Source organism: Mesoplodon mirus (assembly GCF_964341445.2).
Source record: "Mesoplodon mirus genome assembly, chromosome: 11".
Lineage (NCBI taxonomy): Eukaryota > Metazoa > Chordata > Mammalia > Artiodactyla > Ziphiidae > Mesoplodon > Mesoplodon mirus.
In genome coordinates, this window is record NC_138987.1 from 55,834,969 (window position 1) to 55,855,499 (window position 20,531).

General features: G+C 58.9%; 1 protein-coding gene across 1 annotated transcript; it reads left to right on the top strand.

The window, feature by feature from the left end:
- Positions 1-1,703: 1,703 nt before the first annotated feature.
- KCNH3 (potassium voltage-gated channel subfamily H member 3) lies at positions 1,704-20,478 on the top strand (the record flags this gene model as incomplete). Its single annotated transcript, XM_082636998.1, has 15 exons — positions 1,704-1,779; positions 3,223-3,456; positions 3,914-4,048; positions 5,211-5,344; positions 5,790-6,033; positions 6,410-6,567; positions 6,650-6,857; positions 10,691-10,972; positions 11,273-11,472; positions 11,983-12,232; positions 16,984-17,201; positions 17,926-18,257; positions 18,653-18,759; positions 19,395-19,471; positions 19,553-20,478. The coding sequence occupies 15 exons, from the start codon at positions 1,704-1,706 to the stop codon at positions 20,147-20,149; spliced, it is 3,252 nt and encodes a 1,083-aa protein (XP_082493124.1). The 3' UTR covers positions 20,150-20,478.
- Positions 20,479-20,531: the final 53 nt, after the last annotated feature.

Consider the following 20,531-nt stretch of genomic DNA (forward strand, 5'->3'; position numbering starts at 1 on the left):
TTGGCCCTTGTCACAGATGAGGGGTGGGTGGAGCGGGGGACACTCCTTCCTTTCCGATGCTGCTGACTATGGTTGTGTCTCCTAGAGGGGTGGGGGCGCTGAGCCTTCCGCATCACTCGTTCGGGAACAAATTGCTGTTTTGGCCACGGCGGTTCCTCTGGGCGCGGGCGGTAGCCGCGCTCGCTGGCAAATCGTGGGAGGGAGGAGGAGCGGCGCTGGCAGCGCGAGGCTGGTGGGACCGACGCAGCGCTAGAGACCAGTGAGAGACTGCCGCCCAGGGCCCGGCTCCGCACAGCCCGCCGGCCCCTTCTCCCCACCCCCTCGCTGGAGGTGGGGGTCCCTGCAGCCCCCGCTCCCCCTTCAGCGCAGAGCCTAGTTCTCTAGGACTAAAGGCGCTGGGGGCAGCGGAGACTCGGTCCTCTCATTCCCCGCCCGCAAAGACCCACTAGCGCACGGTTAGGAAGTTTCCCCCAGCGTCTGACATCTACTGTACCCTGCCTGTATTTGCAACCTGACCCTTCAGCGCAGCCTGGGAGCGGCAAAGGGGGACAGAGGGAAACACAGGGGCAAGACAAAGGATCTGGGGCGCCCCCATCCCCACACACCTCATTTCCACTCCCCACCCCTCCACCTCCCGGGCACACACGGAGAGCATCTAAACCCTATTTCCAGGACTTCCCACCCTCCTATTTCCTGGCAGCTCCAGCCAGCCGCGGCGTCGCTTAGTGACGGATCGATCCATTCCCTGGAGGGTCAAGTTGAGGCTAAGAATGGCTTGGATGCCTAAAAGCTGGGTTTAGACCCCCTCCCCCAAATCTCCTTTTAGACTTCCCCTGCCCCAACCTCATCCAACCACCGGTCTTCACCACCTCCACCTGCTAGCCCAGCCCCCTTTCCCATTACATTTTTCTTAGGGGAAATCTTCTAAACCACGCACCCCCCGCTCATCCCCCGCCTGAGCTCTCCTCAGGTCCCTCCGGGGGAGGAGAGGCTGCCAGGCTCTCTGAGAACCCCCATGCTGCAGAGAAAGATGCCTCGCCCCTGCGGCTGAGTCTGCCCGAGCGGGACCAGGCGCTTGCCCGTCGTTCTCCGAGGGGCGGGCGGGGCGGCTCGGGGTGGCCCGGGAGGCCTGCGTAGCGCGGGGAGGGAGGGAGGGCGCCGCTTCCCCTGCCCCCACGAGGTCCCGAGGGGAGGGGGGAATCCCTCGGCGGGAGGCCTGTCCCTTTAAGGAGGCAGCCCTGCCTGGGTGTGCCCCGTCTCCATGGTTACCCCGGTGCTGGCTGCAGGCGCCGGAGGGAGGGAGGGAGGCTGCTGCTTCTCCCCGACAGAAGGAGGTAGCTGCGGGGATCTGGTGCCCAGCGGAGCCCGAGACGGAGCCGACCCGCAGTCGAAACGGGAGCCGCTGCTGCAGCCACCTCGAGCCGAAGGTGCCGAGAGCACAGAGGGAGCGCAGCCGGGAGTCCGGGAATTGTGGGCGGCCAGGGCGCGAGGAGCCGCGCGCCATGCTCCGGGCCCCGACGGCGGGGACGCCCCCTTGCGCGCGGGCGGCTGGCGGGACCTGCGAGCCCGGGGTGGGGATTGCCCCCCGACGGCTGCGCTAGGGGGCGCGGGGCCCGGCGGGGGGCGGCCGAGTTGGGCGCCCTCCCCCGGCGCTGAGCCCCCGCGCCCCGGAGGGATGGGGCAGGCGGCCACAGCCGCCTAAGATGCCGGCCATGCGGGGACTGCTGGCGCCGCAGAACACCTTCCTGGACACCATCGCCACGCGCTTCGACGGCACGCGTGAGTCCCGACCCTCGCCCCACTGGCTCCCGGACCAGCTGTCCCTGGCCAGTGTTCCCGTCAGTCCTGCACCCAGACACCTCAGCCTGGAGCCCTCCTGCTCTCGCCCTCCCTTCCCCGAGCCCCACTTTTAGCTGGGACCACCGTCTCCTTCCAGACGCCGTTTCCGAAAAATTCAGAGTCAACACTGCCCCGGGCCAGGCAAAATGGCTAGAACTCTCTGGGTTTGGGGGCCGGTCATGTCGTCTGTTCCTGGGGTCGCGAACCCCGACCTAGTCAGTCTAACCCATCCCATCCCTGCGTCTGGCGCTATCCCACCGAGACTACCCTTGAACTGGCGGGTTGGGAAGTGAGGCCAGGAAGCGGTGCTCAAGGGACAGCTTTAGAGGCTAAAAAAACAGGTTTAGAAAAGATGTTTGCAGACCGAGATGGAGTAGGCGGGACTCCGGAGAGCACTGTGAGTCCAACCTCACCTCACCACCTAAACCCACCGAGCCCTCTAGCCCCAGAAAGATAGGTTTGGGGACTCCCACTAAGACTGGGGAAGTTTGGAGAAGGTGACCAGAGCTTCTGGATCCTGGTTTTCCGGGGCTCTGAGCACTGGGAAAGTCGTGAAAGCCCCCTCCCTTCTCCTCCTCCCTCAAACTCACCCCCAGTGGGGCTTCCCAGCTCTCTGCCTCTGCCTCTGGTTCCTGATATGGGTGGAAGCCCATCTCTGAGACCATCCCCACCCCAGGCTTCTCCATCTGCTTTGCCTGCACTTGGCTCCTGCAGCCTGCTGATTCAGCGCCCCCCACTCCCCAGTACACTCCTGGCTCCAGGCTGCCAGAGCTCAGCTACTGTTCTTACACCCCCATTGTGGATCACATTCACTAATTCCTGAGCCAGGGGCTCAGGCAACTGGGGCTCAAACAGAGTGCAGAATAGATGGTGGCTTGGATTGCCTCTCCGTCCAAGTGTGTCTCGGTGGGAGGAGCCAAATAGCCAACCTGAGTACCTGGCTGGTGAGTGAACCTGGCAGAGGCTGGCGGGGCGGGGGGAGGGGGGCTGAGGCTGGCCTAGAACTGGTCCTGCAGTCCTCCTTTGGACATCCCTAACCCCACCCCTCACCCCAAGCTTCTCAGGTCACACTCCAGAGGGCACAGCACCCACACGGGGCTGCATTCACCAACCTCAGGGCTCACACATGCCAATTCTTGAATGCACTTATACACGCGATGCTAGGAGTGGGACCTTGCAGGGCACTGACACACAGGTGACACTCTAATTCCTGTTCATAAATAGCTCCTGTCCTAACCCTCCCCCAACCCCCCATCCCAAACACACACAGGATTCCTGGGATTTGTAACACCTACCCTTTGATTGCAGGCAATTGGGAAAGGAGGGGTAGTAGACCCTGTGCCCCTTCACCCCACACCTCCTCTGAGAGGTGCTCTCTTGCAGATAGTAACTTCGTGCTGGGCAACGCCCAGGTGGCGGGGCTCTTCCCCGTGGTCTACTGCTCTGATGGCTTCTGCGACCTCACGGGTTTCTCCCGGGCCGAGGTCATGCAGCGGGGCTGTGCCTGCTCCTTCCTCTATGGGCCAGACACCAGTGAGCTCGTCCGCCAACAGATCCGCAAGGCCCTGGATGAGCACAAGGAGTTCAAGGCCGAGCTGATCCTGTACCGGAAGAGCGGTGAGGGGCCACCTGGCCGGCCTGCCTTACTTTCGTGGTCTCACCCAGGCTGGTACCCACCCCATCCACAGTCCCTCCTTTCCAATCCCATCTTCTCCATCTCCCCATCTCATCCCATCTTCCCTCATTCCCCTCTCCTCTTTCTCCATCCCTCCTCTTGTTCCTGGCCCCTCCTTTCTTCGGTCCTCACCCCAATCTCAGCTGGTACTCAATTTCCTATCTTGGATTTCCCACCCCAGCAGAAAAATGTCCCCGTCTTACTTAGCAGGACAGATCTACGAACACACATGTCTGACTGTCGTCTCTGCTCTCCCTTGCCTTCCCCCGCCCTGTTGGATCGAGTCTAAGTGTCCTAAGTGGAGCTGGCATGTGCCTTGACCAGGGGTGTCAATGGCCCCTCTGTCACCTTGGCTTGGGCGGAGAATGGGAGCTGGGCTGAATCTGTCTTTGTGCCCAGGGCTCCCGTTCTGGTGTCTCCTGGATGTGATACCCATAAAGAATGAGAAAGGGGAGGTGGCCCTCTTCCTAGTCTCTCACAAGGACATCAGTGATACCAAGAACCGAGGGGGCCCCGACAGATGGAAGGAGACAGGTGGGTGCCTGTGGGGCTGCCGGGTACCTCAAACCTTGGCGGGGCCATGGTGCCCAGTGTGGGTTTGTGGGCCCCCCACCCCGCCTGCACTCACTGACTCCTGCTCTGCTGGCTGAGGAGCCTGTGCTGCTCTCATCTCCCCAGGCCCAGGTACAGAGAGCTTGTGGAGACAAAGTTGACTTTTTTTTTTTTTAATTTATTTTTGGCTGTGTTGGGTCTTCGTTTCTGTGTGAGGGCTTTCTCTAGTTGCGACGAGCGGGAGCCACTCTTCATCGTGGTGCGCGGGCCTCTCACTGTCGTGGCCTCTCTTGTTGCGGAGCACAAGCTCCAGACGCGCTGGCTCAGTAGTTGTGGCTCACGGGCCCAGTTGCTCCGCGGCACGTGGGATCTTCCCAGACCAGGGCTCGAACCCGTGTCCCCTGCATTGGCAGGCAGATTCTCAACCAATGCGCCACCAGGGAAGCCCAAGTTGGACTTTTAAAGGCAACTTTACTAAGAAACTGAAAGAAACAAATTCCACTAGTGCCCATGAAGTACCATTTTCCCACCAGTTAGCGAGGCTGAGCACAGACCCATCTGGTTCCTTGTCCTCATGCAGACATGTCTGGGGAGCCCTGGCCAAAGCCCTCTTTTAAGTCCTTGTGGTCTTTCCCCTCTTGCATCCTCTAAGGGCTGGGGGTGGCCTTTGGACAGCTCACAAAGCTGTCATCAGAAGCTGCTCCAAGGCCTCTTTGCCATTTGGGGGTGTTGGGGGTACTCTCTGTTCCCCATCCCCCGCCTCCAGCCCTGGGCGGCCTCGACTCTGCCCAATGGCCTCCTGCCAGCTCTGCACTCCCCCCACCCTGGGAACTACCTCCCACTCCCCTCTCAGGCCTTTCCCTGTGGTGTTCCTCTCTTGCCTTGCCTGGATCCAAACCTCCTTCTCCTAGAAGCGGACACTGGGGGGAAGTGTCTGTAAGCACCCCCAGGGCTGCCCGTTGCTGGTGTTGGCAAGTGACTCCAGGAAGTGAGAAACGCTGGTGCCCCCAGCTCTAAATAGACTAACGAGTCAGTGAGCCAGACCAGTCCATGGGCCAGCAACTGGTGTCCTACCCGCAAGCCCCTGGGCTGAGGCATGTGAGTGCTTCGCCCATCAGTCTCTCCCGCCCCTCTTCTTTTGCAGGTGGTGGCCGACGCCGATATGGCCGGGCAGGGTCCAAAGCCTTCAATGCCAACCGGCGACGGAGCCGGGCTGTGCTCTACCACCTGTCTGGGCACCTGCAGAAGCAGCCCAAGGGCAAGCACAAGCTCAATAAGGTGGATTGGCACTAGGGTGTGTGTTTGGGGGGTGGGGCAGGATAGGGGCCAGTTGAGGAGAACTGAGGAGGGGAACTGAGCCCACCACAGAGAGAATGTCCAGGGGGCTACTCAGGCCCCACCAGCACTTTGGGGCTTGTGGTGAGAATGTCACATGCCTGATCTGTCGAAGGTATGGCGGAGAGTTTTGGCCCTGAAGTCAGATGGGCCTTGGCTCCATCTTGGCTCCTCCCCTAGGCAGCTGTGTGACCTCACCTAAGTCACTTGAGCTCACCGATCCTCAGTCTTCTGATCCATAACAAGAGGACTCTGATGCCTGTGTCAGAGGTTGTTTTGAGAATGCAGGGAGAGAACGGGGGCAGATGCCTGTCCCAGACCCTACCCAGACTCAGCCTGCGCCAATTTCCTGTCCTCCCTGCCCGGACCGGCCCTGCCTCTCATTCAGGGGGTGTTTGGAGAGAAGCCAAATTTGCCCGAGTACAAAGTAGCTGCCATCCGGAAGTCACCCTTCATCCTGCTGCACTGTGGGGCACTGAGGGCCACTTGGGACGGCTTCATCCTGCTCGCCACCCTCTACGTGGCTGTCACCGTGCCCTACAGCGTGTGCGTGAGCACAGCCCGGGAGCCCAGTGCCGCCCGCGGCCCCCCCAGCGTCTGTGACCTGGCCGTGGAGGTCCTCTTCATTCTTGGTATGTGTGCTCTGTGCCTCCCACCCCTCCCTGGGCCAGTGACCCCCCGGGCTTTGATGGGGATAGTCTGCATGGCTTCCACTGCCCTCCAGTGTCCCCCTTGCCCTCCCCCGTTTATGACCTGTGGGCCTTGAAATCAGACCTAGGCTCCAAATATGTCTTCATCACTAATGGGTTACTTGGCCCTGAGCTAGTCACAGCCTCTCCAAGCTGGTTTCTCCCTCCATCACATAGGCACAATACCCACCCTCTGGTTTACTGCGAAAACTAAGACAATGCAGGTAAAGGGCCCAGGACAGTGTTACACACTGAGCAGGTGCCCAGGAAAATGTGGCTCCTCCCCACTGGTGCTGACTCCCGCCCCAACTTCCCCCAGACATCGTGCTGAATTTCCGCACCACGTTCGTGTCCAAGTCGGGCCAGGTGGTGTTTGCCCCAAAGTCCATTTGCCTCCACTACGTTAGCACCTGGTTCCTGCTGGATGTCATTGCGGCGCTGCCCTTCGACCTGCTACACGCCTTCAAGGTCAACGTGGTCAGTGCGGCTGGGCTGGGTGGGCTTTGGGGCAGGACGGGAGGGCCGGCCCTGGGGTGACCTCCCCCTCCCCCCACCTCAGTATGTCGGGGCGCATCTGCTGAAGACGCTGCGCCTGCTGCGCCTGCTGCGCCTGCTCCCGCGGTTGGACCGCTACTCACAGTACAGCGCCGTGGTGCTGACCCTGCTCATGGCCGTGTTCGCCCTGCTCGCCCACTGGGTGGCCTGCATCTGGTTCTACATCGGCCAGCGGGAAATCGAGAGCAGCGCCTCCGAGCTGCCTGAGATCGGTACTGGAGGCTGCCTCTGTGTGTGTGTGTGCGTGTGTGTGTGTGTACATATGTGCCCAAGGAATCTGTTCACTTGAGGGTACATACGTCAGGGAAATGTGAGTCCAAGTGTGTGTCTATCAGGGGATGTTCGTGAGCTGATGTAAGGTGTCAGAGAGAAGTGTGCAAGTCTGCATGTGTACATGCTCATAGGTGTGTATCAGGGGCATGTGTGCCAGTAGGTGCGTGTTTGTAAGGAGAATGAGGGGGCTGGCACGTGTGTGTGCAGGTGGGAGCATGACAGAGCCACCACCTCGAGGCAGGCCTGCTCTCCTGCAGGCCCACATTGTGGAGGAAGCCTGGTGGGCTGCCTGGGGGAGTCTATTCACCCATCATGGACTCCTCGTGGTCAGGCTTGTGTCACATTCACATTCGCCCACTCCCTGCCCAGCTGGGTACCCCACCCCTCTCAGAAGACCTCTCCAGGATTGCTCCGATGCCTGGCGCTTTCCCGCCACCCTCTCAAAAGCTCATCCCCCACCATCTTGGCCCCTAAGGCCCCTTGCCCACTCCTGTCACCTCCGGCAGCATGGTTCTCAGCTGCTTCAGCCCTTCCCCAGCCCGAAATGCAGCCTTTCTCTGCGTCCCACTAGCGTCTTCACTCTCATTTCACCTCCCCTCTCGCAGCTCCTCTCTCTGCTCACCTCCCACTCATGTCTTAACTCCTGCCAGGAGGGCTTCCACCTCCACCTCTCAACCCCAAATGTCACCCTGAAGGTCACAGTGACCTTCTGGGGCCAAACTCTTATCCCTTTGAAGTCCCTGTAGCACCTGACCCTGCCAGCCATCTCTCTGCCCTGTGAGGAGGCCTCCTCCTGCCCTGCCCCCCGCCCCCCTGCCTTGCTCTCCCTGGGCGATTCCACTGGCACCACGGTGTGAACATCTCAGCTTCCATCCTCTCTCTCTGTCTCCAGACCGTTCTGTTCCAATAACGTCTAACTCTCCACGCCCGCAGCTCCAAAATTGGACACACCTTCTTCCTCCCAGGCCCTCCAGCTCTCTGGCAACTTCCCCGTAACTGGCCTTTAGCCCCCGTTTCCAGTCAGTGGGCAAGAGGCCAGCTGCTCAGATGCACCCCCCCATGACTGTCTGCTCTTGATGGGGTCGGTCACCAGGAGTCCAGGTTGGCCTTAGAAACATGCTCTGATCAGTTCCCAGGGACGAGGAGACTCCTGCAAATCCTCCCTCCCTCGCCAAGCCCACGGAGACTGGTGTGTAGCCCAGAGGCCCACTTGGATATTCCCCAAAGCTCTAGCTGCCGAGCACAGGCAGTATGTCAGCTCCTTGGCGCCCGCCCTTCCCAGAGGAAGGCTGTGGCGGAGGCGGCTCTGGGGTCAGATGCCCCCAATGAACATGCTCAGAGGACTGGGAGATGGGTAACGGTGATGCAGAGCCCTGACCCCTACGTGGGTGACACACCAAATCCCCAGGTCAGTCCCCTCCCCACACACAACCCAGACACCCCATGTCTTGTGTCCATGTGGATCCTCCATTCTGACCACGTCACAGGGGCTGCTGAGCTGACATGAAGAACACCTTTGGCTCCCAGAGGGGCTCTGAGCCCCTCCATGGAGAGCATGGGGCTTGTAAGGGGCGGGCTGACTGTTGGGCAGATCACACCCTTGAACCCTAAGTTCCGGAGGGGCTGGTACTAGTTCACATTAGGGGAGTTTCCAAGTCCTTCACATCGTCATCCGCCCCTTCTTTCTCCAGGGAAACTACCCCCAACTGGGTGGGAGCCACACCCAGGCCTCACAAAGTCCACCTTGGGAGGGATGTCCATGGGTGAGAGTGGTGCCTCTTGTTGGCCCAGCTCTGTCTGGTGGGAGGTGCCTTCCCTTTGCCTCCTTGCCTTGGTTCTACTGCTCCATTGCCCCTGGTGTGGACATAGAGTTCCAGCTCCAGAATCCCATTAGCTCAGTGGAGGTGGGCTGGATTTTCAAAAGACTGTGCTAAACACTGAGGGAGGTCGCTCGGAGCATTTCTCAGTATGAAAACCACCAGCCTCCAGAACGGCCTCTGCAGCCGACACGCCCCATGCAGAGGGGGCCCCATCCCGCCACCAGCTCCAGGGGCTGCCAATGCCCCATGACCAAGACTGAGTGAGGAGGGACCCCTCTGCATCCTGCCTTCATCCTCCTGCTTCTCCACCCTCCAGCCCCCTCCTCCTCACCCAGCTACCAGCTTCACCTCAGAGGCCCAACTAAGTAACGACTAAAGAGTTTTGTGTACTTCCTTGCGTTCTCACAGCACATCTCAAATAACAGGAGGGTGAGTCCTCACCTTGGCTCAGGACTTTACACATCCCCCCAACTCCTTAGCCTGGAGTTTGCTCCCTCAGTGCAGACCCCACATTCTAGCTAAGCCAAGCTACTCGCCTGTACTTGTCTCCAGCTCTAGGTTTAGCCCACACCTTTCCCTAGATCAGGAATGACCCCCTCTCAGTTTGTCTCAAAACTACCCATCCTCTGAGACCAACCACCAGTGTTCCCTTTTCTGGGAAGCCTTCTAGCTCTAGCCAATAGCATGTGGGTTTGAGCCCCATCCCGGGACCCTTGGGTGCTGTGTACCTCTGAGACATCGCTGCAGTAAGCTTCTGGGGGTCCCCCGGCTCCTGGCACACGTGCGTGAGATTGCTGACTGAATGGGTGGGTGGTGAGAGGAGGGGTGTGAGGACCACAGAGAGCAGCAGCGTGTACGATGTTAGGGTGAGTGTGGAGGAGGGAGCTAGGGAGGGGCACGTGGAGAGGTGGGTCCCACCGAAGCCTGTGATCCTCAGCCCACCCTCTGGACTTCTATGCTAGATCCGCTCTCTCTCCCTTGCTCCCCATGGCCCCCAGCTTTGCCAGGACCTCTGTGGACCCTGGGAACCCCCATCTAACACCCTAGAATTCCCACAGCCCTCCAGCTGGGCTGAGTGACTCTGGGCGGCTGTGGGCTCCTGAGAGACCACAGTACGCAGCCCCACCTCCTCCAAGGCCAGACCAGAGAATGGGAGGTTGATGAGGAGACTGGGGCGATCTTTATTCTCCTCTCAGTGTCCCAGGCTGGCTTGTGTCTGCGTGTACAGAGCTGTGTGCACGGCGGTGGCCTGCCTGTCTGTGGCCTCTGAGTGCACTCACCTGTGCGCTCGTTTCCATGCAGGTGTGTCCCTCTCCTACCTGGGTGTCAGTGTGCAAGCGCCGGCGTACCCTTGTCTCTCTCCCAAGCATGCACAGGCCGTGGCTGTGCTCCTAGGACTGTGCTCACACACGTGTGTCCTTGTCCTCTCGACTGCATCTGTAGCCTTACTGGTGTGTGCACGCGTCCACATCGGTGTGCCCGAGAACGCGTGCATGAGGTTGGGTGGTGTGTGTGGTTGTGGTGGGGGGGATGAGGCTGAATGGGGGGCGGCTTTCTGGAGCTCAGAGAAAAAGCAAGAGGAGTCTGGGAGGCCAAGGCAGAGGAGGCGGCCCTGGGGATGAGGCTGTGGCTGGTGCAATGAGCCCCCCAGTCCCTCTGCCCCGTCCAGCTGGGCCCGCCACCCTGGGATTAGCGCCAGCAGAGGGAGGAGGGTGCAGAGCTCTTCACTCCAGCCTCAGCGCCCAGAGACACCGTCGGGGGAGATGACAGTCTCGACCTCGTGTGCTTGTCTTGGGGAGGGGTGAGGGGGCGCACAGGGCTGGCAGAGGAGGGACGGACATGGCAGGCAGCCGTGGGGGTGGATTTGCAGCCATGTGTGTCCCCCCCTCCGGGGGTGCCAGTAGGCACACCTGCGCCCGCAGTGCAGCAGCGCTGTCCTGCCCCCTCCCCAGGCTGGCTGCAGGAGCTGGCCCGCCGACTGGAGACCCCCTACTACCTGGTGGGCCGGAGCCCAGCTATAGGGAACAGCTCTGGCCAGAGTGACAACTGTAGCAGCAGCGGCAGCGAGGCCAACAGGACGGGGCCTGAGCTCCTGGGCGGCCCCTCACTGCGCAGCGCCTACATCACCTCCCTCTACTTCGCACTCAGCAGCCTCACCAGCGTGGGCTTCGGCAACGTGTCTGCCAACACGGACACGGAGAAGATCTTCTCCATCTGCACCATGCTCATCGGCGGTGAGGCCTGCCCCGTTCCCGGTCCAGGGCCCACTTCCCGACTCATGCCCTGGGCCTGCCCTCTCTCCCCACCTCCCACAGGGCCCCGAGGTCTTTCCCAGAGGTGCTTCTGCCTAGGGGCCCCAAGGAACCCGAGCCCAGGGCCAGGAGAGCCCACCTGGCCGCAGGACTCCTCCCCACACAGCGGCCGGGGGCCTTGCCCAGCGCGGGGCTGCGGGTGGGGAGGACAAATGTGTCCCGCACGGTGTCCGGCCGGGCCAGGCTGGTCCTGGAGGTGACCCCTCTCGCCACCCTCCCCAGCCCTGATGCACGCGGTGGTGTTTGGGAACGTGACGGCCATCATCCAGCGCATGTACGCCCGCCGCTTTCTGTACCACAGCCGCACCCGCGACCTGCGCGACTACATCCGCATCCACCGCATCCCCAAGCCCCTCAAGCAGCGCATGCTCGAGTACTTCCAGGCGACCTGGGCGGTGAACAACGGTATCGACACCACCGAGGTGCGCAGGTCTCCAGGGCCGGCCCTTCCAGCCTTTGCTCCTTCGAGGAGTGTGCGCTCGGCCTAAGATTCCCAGGAGCAGCGGGCTGGAGGGCAAGAGATGCAGAATTCTGACCTCCCTGCCTCCACTCTGTCCTGGGCGGCCAGCGGCATGGAGCAGAAGGCAGCCGGGCCGGCTCGGAAGCCCGTCTCCACACTCGCTAGGTCTAGAGGCCCTGCTCACTGACGGCCAGGTCTAAGGCCGGGAGGAGGAAAGCAGGGCTGCCCATGGCGGGCGGGGAGGATAAAGTGATTGAGAGGGAGGCAGAGGCGGCCCCCCTCACTGATTGGACCCTGTGTGGAGCTGGATGCTGTGCGGGGGCTGGGGGGTGGGTGGGGGGGGTGGGGGGGTGGGGGAATCAAGGCCCCTCCCACGCCTGCCCTTGCTCTGAGGCCCTCGGGGTGGAAAGGGCTGGCGGGAGGCTGCCTCCCACTCTCCACCCTAACCTTCGGCACCTGATCCCACCCGCAGCTGCTACAGAGCCTTCCGGACGAGCTCCGCGCAGACATTGCCATGCACCTTCACAAGGAGGTCCTGCAGCTGCCCCTGTTTGAGGCGGCGAGCCGCGGCTGCCTGCGGACGCTGTCCCTGGCCCTGCGGCCCGCCTTTTGCACGCCTGGCGAGTATCTCATCCACCAAGGTGACGCCCTCCAGGCCCTCTACTTCGTCTGCTCTGGCTCCATGGAGGTGCTCAAGGGCGGCACCGTGCTCGCCATCCTAGGTTTGTGAGGGTGGGACCGAGGACGCCAGGGCTTGCGGGGAGGCGGGTGGAACCAAGGCCCCATCTGTAGAAAACGCGGAGAGAAGACGCAGGCAAGGCCACCAGGGAGAAAAAGCCAGGGTGGGGTCAGGAGTAGCCATGGAGCCCTGGGCAAAGCTCAGAGAGGACCCAGTGACCACAAGGCGGCAACACAAGGAGGTGAACTCAATCTCGCGGGTGCTGGAGGCCAGACTGAGCGAAGGACCAGCCTTCGGTCTGTGAGGGGACAGAGGGGAGCACTTCCTGTCAAGGAGGAAAATCAAATGCTAAGGATGAAAGTGCTGGAAAGAGTGTTCAGGCAGGAGAAAGGGAGGCATGGACGCCATTCTTTTTTTTTTTTTTTTAAATTTATTGAAGTAGAGGCGATTTACAACGCTGTGTTAATTTCTGCTGTACAGCAAAGTGATTCAGTTATATATATATATATATATGTATGTTCTTTTTTTATATTCTTTTCCATTCTGGTTTATCACAGAATATTGAATATAGTTCCCTTTGTTATACAGCAGGACTTGTTGTGTACCCATTCTATGTATAATAGTTTGCATCTGCTAACCCCAAACTCGCAATCCAACCCTCCCCCACCCCCCTCCCCCCCGGCAACCACAAGTCTGTTCTCTATGCCTGTGAGTCTCTTTCTGTTTTGTAGATAGGTTCATGTGTGTCATATTTAGATTCCACAGATAAGTGATAACACGTGGTATTTGTCTTTCTCTGACTGACTTCACTTAGTATGATAATCTCTAGTTCTACCCACGTTGCTGCAAATGGAATTATTTCATTCTTTTTTATGGCCGAGTAGTATTCCATTATATATATATATATATATATATATATATATATATATATATATATATATATATATATATATATATATATATATATATATATACCACATCTTCTTTATCCATTTGTCTGTCGATGAGCATTTAGGTCGTTTCCATATCTTGGCTATTGTACATACTGCTGCTATGAACATAGGGGTGCTTATATCTTTTTGAATTAGAGTTTTGTCTGGATATATGCCTAGGAGTGGGATTGCTGGATCATACGGCAACTCCCTTTTTAGTTTTTTGAGGAACCTCCATTCTGTTTTCCACAGTGGCTGCACCAATTTACATTCCCACCAACAGTATAGGAGGGTTCCCTTTTCTCCACACCCTCTCCAGCATTTGTAGACTTTTTAATGATGGCCATTCTGACCGGTGTGACATGGTACCTCATTATAATTTTGGTTTGCATTTCTCTAATAATTAGTGATGTTGAGCATCTTTTCATGTGCCTCTTGGCCATCTGTATGTCTTCTTTGGAGAAATGTCTATTTGGTTCTTTTTCGATTGGGTTGTTTGTTTTTTTGTTGTTGAGTTGTATGAGCTGTTTGTATATTTTGGGAATTAAACCCTTGTCGGTTGCATCGTTTGCAAATATTTTCTCCCATTCTATATATTGTCTTTTCACTTTGTTTATGGTTTCCTTTGCTATACAAAAGCTAGTATTTGATTAGGTCCATTCGTTTATTTTGCTTTTATTTCTATTGCCTTTGGAGACTGATCTAAGAAAAACACTGATACAATTTATATCAGAGAATGTTTTGCCTATGTCCCCTTCTAGGGGTTTTATGGTGTAATCTCTTATGTGTAAGTTTTTGAGCCATTTTGAGTTTATTTTTGTGTATGGTGAGAGGGTGTGTTCTAAGTTACATGAGGCTGTCCAACTTTCCCAACATCCCTTGCTGAAAAGACTGTCTTTTTCCCATTGTAAATTCTTGCCTCCTTTGTTGAAGATTAATTGACCGGAGGTATGTGTGAACGCCATGCTTGTTCACTGCAACCTCCCCCCGCCCACCCCGGCCAGGCCCAAGAGGGGACATGCTACTTTCCTAGGGAAGGTCCTCGAGCAAGCCCAGGGTTGCGATGGGTGACAGCAGAGCTCAGACTCTGAATACACTTCCCTTTTTGGCAAAAGAAAGAGGTGAAGAAGAGGGATCTATTCCCTAGACAAGGAAGGGGAGATTGCAGCTTCGGAACTGACATGACAATAACGCTGGCCCCAGGGGTCCCGCAGCAGGGCCAGCCCTGTGTCCTGGCCCTTACATGCTTCAACTCACACAAACCTCACAAAACCCAGTGCGGAGGAACGATCGCTATTCCATTTTGCATAGGAGACTGAGGCTCCAAGAGGTTAATGAACAGGCAGGCTAGGGCTAGAACCTGGTCTGCTAACTCTAAACCTCAGGCTTCTTAACATTGTGTTCTTAGGCGCTCTGCTCTGGGGAGACTCATCCCGCAGAAAAGGCGCGATTTCAGGGTGGCGGGCAGCATGGGGCTGCAGGCTTCGGGGCTGTGGGAGGCTTTCAGCAGGGACCCCAGAGGGTGGGGACGCTGTGATCTGCGTGGGTCACGGAGGGCCTCACACACTGATGGAAGGCGCCCGGACCACAGCCAAATCCTCAGGCAGCAGCACTTGCAGACTCCCTGTGGGGACAGCTGACGCCTGGAGGGGCTGAAGTTTGTCATTAACCTGGAGAACCAGCAAGACCACACGCCCAGCAGTGACTGTGTGTCCATCCTCTCTTCCTTGAGGAGGATGGTCTTCCAACAGGAAACAGAAGAAAGAAATACCATGTGTCGTTCATGAGTTTGACTTCTGGCCCTACGTGGAGTTAATGCCAGGACTCTGAACAAACAGAGTTATGGCCACTCACATATGGCTGGCAGTCCTTGAGAAATGATGGGGAACTGGAGAGATTCAGAAGGGCAAAAAGGCAGATTTTGACAGTGTCAGACTGGTCACTCCAAAGCAAGATTGTCTGGTGGATCATTAAACAGATGGTTTTCAGCTGGGAGCTGAGGAAGCAGCGTGGCTGGGAGCTGGCATGGGTCCTGAAAGAATCTCTCTTCTCTGATGCCAGGCACCAGGCTTCAGAATATCCACGGTCAGTATTAAGACAGCTTCATGGGTGGCCACTGCCTGTGCCGTGGCCTTTGCCTCCAGAATTCCCCAGCACTGGGACTTATGCTACCTTTGATCCATCCTGTCCCTACCCACATGTTCCGGATGAACTGTTTCCTCCGTTGACGTGGCCCCTCTGGATGCCCTGGTGGATGCTCGGTCCCCCAGCCCTCATCATGGCCTGGTTTTCTGCTTTGCCTTCACCCCATCCCTCACCTGCCTCCTTAGTTGAACATCCAGGTGCTTCCTGCCTGCTCCTTGCAGCTAAGGCTCACGGCACATCTTGCAGTGTCAATTCTGGCCCCTACCTCTGTGTATGAACTAACAGCTAAGTGTGCAGAGTTAGTTGGGGAGGAAAGAGGCAAGACAAAGAGAGGTGAGCTGGGCGACGGTGTAGGGAGGACCTTGCAGGCCTTGATGAGCTGAGTTGGAGGCTGTGTCTGAGAGGCCAGCCTGGAGGGCAGGCTCTGGTCCCTGAGACCAGTGGTATGGAACTCCGTCCTCGGTCCTGTCCTATTTCTCATTTTTATCTCCCCTCTTGGATGAAGACAAGAAATACATACTTATCCTATTTCCAGATGACACACGTGAGGACAGAGAGCTCATTCATCAGATGATCACACTGAGATCCAAACAGCTCTCTGAAGGAACCAGAAGGATGGCCTGAAACCAAGAAAATAAGATTTAACGACGATGCGTTCTGCACTTAAATTTGAGCAAAAGTCCATGAACATTTAGAGGAGGCCTTTAAGCTCAGTGAGTTCTGCTGGCAGCGTGAGGCAGCCCACAGTGGCGGTGGCAGCAAGCCATCCTTTTCCGTAAGGAGAAAGGAACGCTGTCTAGTCTCGTGAAACGTGTGGCCGTGGGTTGCGCTGCCTCGTGAGGGCCGCGAGTGCCCTGCCCGAGCCCTGGTGGCGTGCCGGACCTCTCGGGAATGATCTGTAGGGGACTCTTTCCGGGAGGTAAGGGAAGGAAATGAACTTTGATTGGCCTTCTGTGTGTCAGGAATGTTATCTACACTCACTTATCACCATGCCCCTGATTGGAGACATCCTATTTCATCATTCTAAGTCACACATTTTTTTCCCCACAATTTAACATTTCTGAGATTAGGATGCGGACTCGAGTTGATGCCATTTTACAATCGCTGTCAGCCAGGTGGCAGTCTCAGCCGGGTGCTGGGAAAACCCTGCATTGACACCTTCTGGTAAGATCGCGAAAGCACCACAGACTCAGTTCAATAGAGGATCTCTCATATAGATGAGGCACCAGGGCTCAGGGAGGTGGAATAACGCGGCCCCCTGCCTTTTTCACTGTGCCACACAGCACTAACTTGCTGGTTCCACATACTGGTTCCTGGACACGCTCTACCTGAGTCACCTGCAGGGCTTAACGATTGTGGGGTCTCCAGTGGATATTATGATTCTGTAGGTAGTGATGGGCCCCGGGGAGCCTGGTTGGTTTAACTTCCCCGGACGGTTCTGATCCACAGGCAACCCGGGAATCACTAGAACTGGTGTCTCAGGTCTGAAGTTCGGGTGGTTTCAGCACAGTTCTCTGATCCCAAATGTGCTTGAGCACCTGGGCCACAATGCTGTTCACCCCAAGCCTGTCTGAGGAGCCAGTGAGGCAGGCAGCAGGGGTCAGCCAGGGCCCGGGCCCCGCTGCTCCCCTCTTGTCCTGGCTGGAGAGGCCCCACTCGACCCCCCTCTCGGGTACCTGAGGGGCAGGGCTTGCTGACCTCTGCTTCCTCTTCCCAGGGAAGGGTGATCTGATTGGCTGTGAGCTGCCCCGGCGTGAGCAGGTGGTCAAGGCCAACGCCGATGTGAAGGGGCTGACGTACTGCGTCCTGCAGTGTCTGCAGCTGGCTGGCCTGCACGAGAGCCTCGCGCTGTACCCCGAGTTCGCCCCCCGCTTCAGCAGGGGCCTCCGAGGGGAGCTCAGCTACAACCTGGGTGCTGGCGGAGGCCCCGCAGAGGTGAGGGCGCTGGGTCCGTGCGGGGAGGGGCGGGAGTGCTGGGGGGCCTGGTGAGGTGGGCAGAGAAGGGGTTTGTGGGAGTGCCATGTGAGCACCCCGCACGTGGTGGTGGTGGGGGCTCTATGCTCTGCTGCCCCTTCACACACTCCCACTGTCCTTTAGAGCCCAGCCCAGCTCTGCTCAGCCGCCACTCCCAGCTCTCCCGGCCCATGAGATGGCCTGCGAGTCCAGCGGCACCAGACGGGGAGGCTGTGAGGTCACAGATGAGGGGTGGTGCCCATGGGTCGGGGCCAGGCAGGCTGCACACTAGTCTCCAGGCCGCCTCTGAGGAGAGCCCTGCAGTGCCCCCTGCTTCTTCACAGTGACACAGGACTTCTCTGAGGGGCTTTTGAGTTTTCCTGCCTTATCTTACTAATTCCAAACCGGTTTTTGGTACCAGGTCCTCCTGGATAGTTCAGTTAGCCTCAGGGACCAAGTAGAGGGACAGCGTGTCCACACTTGGCTAGCATTTTGAGGGACAGCGAACGTCTCCGGGGCTTGGTGGCTTTGTGGTGGCAGCAGAAAACACCCCCTTCCCCTGCCGAGTGGGAGGTGGGAGACACTGGGCATCCTGTTGAACAAAAACAGCTCCTCCCGTCTAGGGCGATGAGACTGGGTCGGGGGGTGGTGAGTGGGACATAGCGGGGGCTCTCCATGATGATTCCCTGTCCCCCACTATCCCCAGGTGGACACCAGCTCCCTGAGTGGCGACAACACCCTCATGTCCACACTGGAGGAGAAGGAGACGGACGGGGAGCAGGGCCCCGCGGCCTCGCCAGCCCCAGCTGATGAGCCCTCCAGCCCCCTGCTGTCCCCCAGCTGCACCTCATCCTCCTCAGCCGCCAAGCTGCTATCACCGCGACGACCGGCGCCCCGGCCCCCGCTGGGCGGCAGAGGGCGGCCGGGCAGGGCAGGAGCTTTGCAGGCTGAGGCCGGCCCCTCTGCTCACCCTCGGAGCTTAGAGGGGCTGCAGCTGCCCTCTGTGCCATGGAATGTACCCCCAGATCTGAGTCCCAGGTGAGCGAGCTCTGGGCCACTAAACTCTGGGCAGAGCTGCAATGATTGGGCTGGGGCCCCGGCCAGGCACCCTCCTGCCCTGGATGCCCATCTGTCCCTCCAGCCTCCTCCAAGAAGCCTTCCTTGACTCCTCCTCCTCCCTGCTGCCCCCTTTCCACCGTTCATGCCATGCACTGCTCAGAACTCTCTTGCTGTTTCACCTCATTCAAGTTTGAATCCCCAGTGAAACTGCGAGCTCCTAGAGGAAGGGACCACGTGTTACCCTTCGCTTGGGGCCCCAAGCCCCTGGTCTGGCTCCAAGCTTCTGCAGCCTCTGCGGACAGTGGGGCATCTTGTCCCATGAAACACTGCAGTGGCTGTCAACTGATTTGTTGTCCTGGCACCTGCGTCCACAGGGTAGTAGATGGCATTGAGGACGGCTGTGGCTCTGACCAGCCCAAGTTCTCTTTCCGGGTGAGGCGGTCTGGCCCAGAATGTAGCAGCAGCCCCTCTCCCGGACCAGGTACTGGGGCCCGGGTCCGGGGGGAAGTTGGCAGGGCATCCCCTTTGCCCTGGGAGCCTCTGAGAAAGTAGCAGGGCACAGACTTTGGGTGCCCTCTTGCCCTCACCCACCTGCATGGTTTGGGCAGGGCACTGGGTAAGACCAGCACCTTGGTGTTGGAAGGTAGCTGGAATGGAGCTTGGTGAGATCTCTGCTGCCAGGTCTCTGTGTGACCTTGGTTCTCACCCCAGCTTCCCGTCTGTAAAAAGGTGGTTGTGCATGTTAAATGAGATAATGGTGCTGAAACCCTCAGCACCGTGTCTGGCCCACTGGGGGGGATACAGGACTGGGGAAGCAGAGTTGAAAGTGGCCCCTGGGCAGGCCAGGCGGCCCAGGTAGTGTCCCCTTGCCTGGAGGACAGAACAAGAGACAGGCACAAAGGCCGCTTCCTGAGGGAGAAGCACAAGCCAGTGTGCCCGAGGCCCCCTGGCGGTTTGCACAGAATTCAGCAACTCAGGTAAGGTTGTAAGTGGCTGTTCCTGGCAGCAGCAGGCCTGGCCAGGCCAGTGTGGTCTGCGCTAAGCGGGCGGAGGCCTGGACCCCGCGCTGTCTTCATTCACCAGCCCTGGCTGGTAACCCCACCCTACTGTCCACAGAGAACAGCCTGCTCACTGTCCCCCTTGGGCCCAGCGAGGTGAGGAACACAGACATGCTGGACAAGCTTCGGCAGGCGGTGGGTGAGGGGCAAGGGTGGGGGCGCCTGCTGTTGTGAGGTCCCCACCCCACTGACCACGCCCTCCTCCCTTCCCTGCAGGTGATGGAGCTGTCTGAGCAGGTGCTGCAGATGCGGGAGGGGCTGCAGTCCCTTCGCCAGGCTGTGCAGCTCATCCTGGCACCCCATGGGGAGGGCCCGTGCCCTCGGGCGTCAGGAGAGGGGCCCTGTCCGGCCAGCGCCTCTGGGCTCCTGCAGCCTCTGTGTGTGGACACTGGGACGTCCTCCTACTGCCTGCAGCCCCCAGCTGGCTCTGTCTTGAGTGGGACCCGGCCCCACCCTCATCCAGGGCCCCCTCCCCTCGTGGCACCCTGGCCCTGGGGCCCCCCAGCGTCTCAGAGCTCCCCCTGGCCTCAAGCCACAGCTTTTTGGACCTCCACCTCTGACTCAGAGGCCCCAGGCTCAGGAGAACTCTGCCCCGAGCCCAGCACCCCAGGCCCACCGCCTCCTGAGGAAGGGGCTAGGACTGGGCCCCCAGAGCCCATGAACCAGGCCGAGGCTGCCAGTACTGGAGAGCCCCCGCCAGGGTCAGGGGGCCTGGCCTTGCCCTGGGAACCCCATAGCCTGGAGATGGTGCTTATTGGCTGCCACGGCTCTGGCGCAGTCCAGTGGACCCAGGAAGAAGGCACAGGGGTCTGACCGCCAGCCCCAAAGCTCAGTGTTGCCAGACATGCTGCCATCTGCCCAGCCTCAGGGTGGAGGAAGAGTGGCAGCCACCCCTGGGACTCCGTGCTGCCCGCTGGCTCAGGGCAGGGAGCTTGAGAGCAAACAAACAAGGGCGTGGGCCCGGACTCTCACAGGGAGGGTTAGAACTTCTTCAGCCGCAGGCCCCAGGCTAGGAATCTTTGGGCTCCTACTCCTGGGGCCCTTCCTCACCTCAGCTTGCTCCTCTGACGTCTCATCTCCCTCTGCAGGCTGGGGGACAGTGGCCTGAGGCCAAGGAGGGGTTCTGCTATCCCCTGCATGTGCCCCTGCCTCACCTGTCCCCACATTTTTTATATTAAAAAAAGAATAATAAACT